Source organism: Lactuca serriola, chromosome 5, assembly GCF_051521515.1.
Source record: "Lactuca serriola cultivar US96UC23 chromosome 5, Lser_US96UC23_V15, whole genome shotgun sequence".
Classification (NCBI taxonomy): domain Eukaryota; kingdom Viridiplantae; phylum Streptophyta; class Magnoliopsida; order Asterales; family Asteraceae; genus Lactuca; species Lactuca serriola.
The window spans coordinates 68,377,046-68,382,621 of record NC_136412.1 but is presented as its reverse complement, the minus strand read 5'-3'; the positions used below and the strand labels follow the sequence as shown (position 1 = coordinate 68,382,621).

Here is a 5,576-nt window from a genome sequence, read left to right as displayed (position 1 = left end):
TCACACTAACCTTTTGTTTCTGTAAGAATTGTGTTGTGTAATGGGTACCTATCCATGAATAATTCACAATTAAACCTAACTTGAAGTTTTTGCACAATTATGCTCATTTATGAGACTCTTTATCTGGAAATACTTTTCCTCACTCGTCCAAGAAGCCCACATCCTAAACTTGCATTGCCCAGAACAACATTTCACTAATAGTCTCCGACTATCATTTTTTTTTGTAACATAACTGATAACCATTTGCTACAACATAGTTACACATCATATGTTTCAGTTGTTTAGGACTCACAAATCTTATACCTAATACATGTTTTTGTTTTTTCCAATGAACATTCTCATTGTAGATAGTCTGGTCAGTAGAAATTACCTCATCTTCTAGTGGTGGATCATATGTATCTTCACGAGGTGGACTGTGGGTGGTGACTTGATCCTTTGGGCACAACTTACTCAGAAACTCATCATCGTGTGTCTTGTTCATAGGAATGCACTCATCAGGTTCATTGTCCACTTCCATGTGAATGTCATCATCTTGCTTACCTTGCAAATCCTCGTTTGGACCTAGGATATCATCCATACCACCATGTAAATCTTGTATGTCGATTCCATCATCCATATCCATACGACTGTGAACTTCTTCATGATCTTCATTTGCACCAGATAATTGGTCTAAAGAACTGTCAACTTCTGCTTGCTCTTCAAGAATCCATTGATGTACATTAACACCAAGATGGTTCATATATACATCGATTACACAATCAGAAGCATACTCTACTTCGATTAGTTCCATGTAATCCATGTCATTCGCGATTAACCTTAATCCATCTGGAAAAACAATATCAGGAAATGCAAAAGTACATATTCACACATATCTCACATGTGAATCTTTCAAGGAACTCGACAAATTTCTTCTTGTCCATTCCAGCAAAATCAACATCATCAAACATTTGCTCTGCTCCATCTGCGTAAGTAATAAAGGGGTACCTGGTAAAAATTCCAGCAAAATGTAGATCAATCTTCATGAAAACGGCCATAGCAACAATAAAGTTCCCCGATTTGAGTGACTAACACTTGAAGAAAAGGATAGGACCGAAGAACAGATCAACAATAAATTTCGATGCGGGGAAGTTAAAGAAGAAAGTTTTTGAAATGGACAGTTAAGGGGTTTAAACGTACACAATCTCTCATTAACTCGTATGCACACGTGGCAATAACATGGACTAAATCACTCTATTTGAATATGAGGTGGAAATAAAAAATTGCTATGGACTAAATCACTCTATTTGGATATGAGGTGGAAATAAAAAATTGCTAGGTAGGATGATATGAGGTGGAAATAAAAAATTGCTAGGTAGGATGGGGTCATCAGGATGACCCCTTCATTTTTCCAAGAATATCCTTTTAAAACAAGAAATAACAAGTTTATGCCCTTAAAATGCAAAAATAATAACGAGCGACCATTCCCTTCATTTTTCCAAGAATATCCTTTTAAAACAAGAAATAACAAGTTTATGCCCTTAAAATGCAAAAATAGTAACGATGGGCCATTTAAACTATTATACGTAACTTTGTTAGATTACAGTAACAATAACCTTTTAAGTTAAAAATATCTACCAAATATCCTAAAGCTAAATCTGTCTTTCTATCTTCGCTAAATCTTCCAAATTAATAACTAAATTAGGTATTTGAAATTTTAGGTACTTCGAATTTGGATATTTTTGAATACCCGTAGAGATTAACCAACGAAATGCATTAGAATTAGTGGCGTCTCATCTAGTCAATATTTTAAAGAGTTACTACATATATTTACAACTGCTACAAAAGTCCTAATCTAAGTTAACCCTCCTCCAAATAAACCATCTTACAATTAACTTTACAAGTATCTCATATCCGTTAGTAAACCCCACTACCAAATTTCCAAACATTCTCAATCATTCACACATCATCTTCAGCTTCCTTGAAGCTTGTGCAAACCCCACAATCACCTGCAACTCATCCAATTTCTACACCAAAAAAAATTGATGTTACTTTTGCCCCCAATCGTCTTATATTGTGTTTGACATACATTAGCCTGAGATAGTTACCTGAGACATGAAATGCCTTTGAACAACACCAACAAGCTCATCCTTAGATAAATTTGGGCTTGCATCCATCTGAAAAACAACAATGTTTTACATGAAACCATTTTTTATAAATAACCCTTAACAAATTATCAAACACTTTTGATATAAATATACAATACTTACAAGGTTGAAGTGTTCCCAATATCTCCTTAATGCCCCCATCTCTAGTTTCCCAAGATCAACCTTCTAGAAACAATACATATCCACAAAAAAATTATAATATAGACTAAACACCAAACAAGTTGTACTGTATTTGAGTACAAAAATTTGTAATTATTTGTCCCACTTGAGAATGTGGAACAAATTTGGACAAAAATACCCTTTTAATCCTTCATAATCAATTAATCATAATTAGCCCTAGAAAGCTTGATAATGTTTGCATACCAAGGACCCATGAGTTGAAACAGGGCTCTTAATTTGTGAATCACACGAGAGAGATCGATTGATGGTCTTATGAGCCGAACTTATTGACTTATGTGCACGATGCCTTGATCTATGAGACTTTCGGGCGTCATCAAAGGCTGTAAAATGTAATATTAAGAAGCGAAATCATTTAGTAAGGGAAATAAAACTTGTTGATTTGCTAGATAAACGCCATTAAATTGGGAACATAAAGCTAAGAAAGCATATAACTATTCACTAACCAAGATCGGAGACATTCCACTGCAGATTTCCGAACTCGAGGTCGTCGTCGTTCTCATTACCAGTAGGAGGTTCAATCACGCTCAACGCATTTCTTTGTAGTTTTACCTCGATTCCATTCGTTAGAACCTACAATCCGTTGATAGATATGGCTCAAATGAAACATGGGTTTCGGTAAATCAATCCGATGATGAACATTAATCAAGAGATAATGATAATGATAATGATATTTACTCAGACAGATCAAACAGGGAATTTTGTTCTATCATTCAATTAGAGAATTATCAATTGTAAGTGCATAAAAGAAAGCCTAATTTAACAATACTGCATTGTATAGTCGATAAATTAGAGGTAGAAATAACCCAAAATTGGATCGATTGTATGAATTAAATGTTGGGAAATTAACGAGGTAATGAAAATACCAGCCAATGCCACCCTCCGAGACCCACAGCCTTCTTCACAACACCCTGTAAGCCAACGAGCACGGACTTTGTACGGTTGTTTCCGGTGACGACGACCTTAGTGTGGCGAGGAAGTACGGCGAGTTCTTCTTCACTGCAATATCCTCCTACGCCATTACGCAGTTGAAAAGAAGAAGAAAACCCACCACCACCATTATTCGCACAAGGCTCCGCCATTGCTACTTCTTCCTCTAGCATCATGCAGAATTGAGGTCCACAATACAGGGTGAAACTGAAAACTGAAAACTGAAAAAAAAGGGAGGAGAGAAGGGTTTATCGATCAAATTGAATGTATCGAAAAGATGAACCATTTGGGGAACCCCAAAATGATCACTTTTCAGTGGGAAATGATCACAAATTTTGGAGTTTTGTTGTGAGAAAAACATGAGTGGGGTGCTTGGCAATCCTGAAGAGATGGGATTGACGAATAAGATCGTGGCACGTAGAAGAGAGAGTGAAAACGGAGGCGGGTGATGTGACGATTTCTTTTGATTTTATCCAAAAGCAATACGGATTTTTGACTTTTTGACTGATCGTTTGTTGAAGCACGAAACAGTGTAGCAGTGGGAATCGTATGGTGCAATTACCAAAATGTCCTTCATAAATTATCCTAAAAATTACACATTTTATCCCGTTGCCCAAATTCGTATTATTCGTGATACTTTTTTTCAACATGTTGATTGATGTTTCTACTTATTTTAAATTATATAAATACATTAATACATTGTTACACCTTAATTGAGTTACATGCCTTGAAACACAAAAATCAAATTTGAAATAATTTTTGTTTTTGCATAGAGTTATAATTTGTCAAATAGTTTTAAATTTGCATAACTCTTTCGTTTGAATTTTGAACGACATAGGTCTTTTTCAATATCTAGTACTTTATTTTAAAATACATAAACACCAAGTTAAGTTACATATTTATCGAATTTGATGCCTCGAAAATCAAAGTATCAAAGCTAAACAAATCAAACCATAGATTCATCAAGTTGTACTAATACATAACAAGTTGTGTCTAGTTTCAACTGAGTAAACCGATTTGGTTCCAACTCGGTAAACAACCAAAAAACCGACACAGAAATTAGCACAACACCGACAATGGTGTAGGCTAATCAATTTGATTCCAGTGCACTTGATTCTATTAAACTAGTTCCGATACCAAATCAGTTTAGTCTAGAAGCTCATCCCAACTAACAATAAAATTGTTAATTTTGTAAAATTACAAATTTGTCTTGTATTATTATTATTATTTTTTTGTCATTTTTTAAAATTTCATATAGTTTTTTTCTTAAAAAAACATATTATGTTTTTAGTTATATAAAACCCCTATATTTATCTAAAAGTCTAATTTAAAATTTTTCTTAACCTTAGTGATGTGAAGTTGATCTCGAATCACTTAGAAATACCTAACATATTACCATCTAACCATTAAAAAACGCTATATTATATTTTTAGTGTGTCAGAACCCCTAAAATTTTAAAAATCTTCTTATCTAATTTATTTTAAAGTAAACCTTTAGAGTCGTTGATCTTAGTATTTGTGGATTTTTAGGTTTAACGGAATCAAAACCCTAAATTAATCAATTTCATAACATATATAAAGTTTAACCCACCAAAATAATATAGTGGGGTTTTTTAAAAATTAGATGAAAATAATCATATATGTTAGACCGGTACAACCCACAATGATTTAGATGAGTTATCTAAGTTTCTTGACATTTACAAGTTTAGATGATTTATTTGAGTTGTCGTCTTCAATGTTTTTAACGAGCTTTTATTTGTTTTTATAAAAAGAATACATAATTTATTTACAAAAGTATTTCTCCAAACCAAATCAACCAATAAATACAAGTATTCGGGAGATTGTAACTATATATATATATATATATATATATATATATATATATATAACCCAAGAAATTGTTAAATTATAGCCCAAAATAAAATACGAACAAATAACCTACATATTTGAAAAAGAATATCATGTGAATCTGACTTCAGAACGAATAGTTTATGACATTTGAAAGTATTTCACAAATTACACAAAATACATTAAAGCTAAAAACATTTCAGCTTTGATACCTCATTTTTTATGGATTGTAACACAATGAATATGTAACAAAAAAATATGAAGTTATAACCTAAAGTGAATTACAAACAATAAACTACATGTTAAAAAAAATATTGTCAGTTCGACTCGACTTCAAACAGATGGTTAAAGCAAACTAAAGTATTTCATAAATTACACAATATGAATAAAAGCTGAGAACTTTTTAGATTTGAAACGTCATATTCGAGAGATTGTAATGCAATTAATATGTAGGGTTAATGACATAGAAAGGTAACAT

The 5,576-nt window shown here is 32.8% G+C and overlaps 1 protein-coding gene across 2 annotated transcripts; it reads right to left on the bottom strand.

The window, feature by feature from the left end:
- Nucleotides 1–1,729: 1,729 nt before the first annotated feature.
- On the bottom strand, nucleotides 1,730–3,582 carry LOC145052580 (uncharacterized). 2 transcript variants are annotated; one of them, XM_079000416.1, is made up of 6 exons: nucleotides 3,188–3,582; nucleotides 2,768–2,894; nucleotides 2,508–2,644; nucleotides 2,247–2,309; nucleotides 2,085–2,153; nucleotides 1,730–2,003 (listed from the first exon to the last, which is right to left on the bottom strand). In XM_079000416.1, exons 1-6 carry the CDS (start codon nucleotides 3,425–3,427, stop codon nucleotides 1,932–1,934), a joined length of 708 nt encoding a protein of 235 aa, XP_078856542.1. In that variant the 5' UTR covers nucleotides 3,428–3,582; the 3' UTR covers nucleotides 1,730–1,931. The 2 variants fall into 2 exon arrangements, with proteins under 2 accessions (XP_078856542.1, XP_078856543.1); XM_079000417.1 differs by having other exon boundaries at nucleotides 2,247–2,306.
- Nucleotides 3,583–5,576: the final 1,994 nt, after the last annotated feature.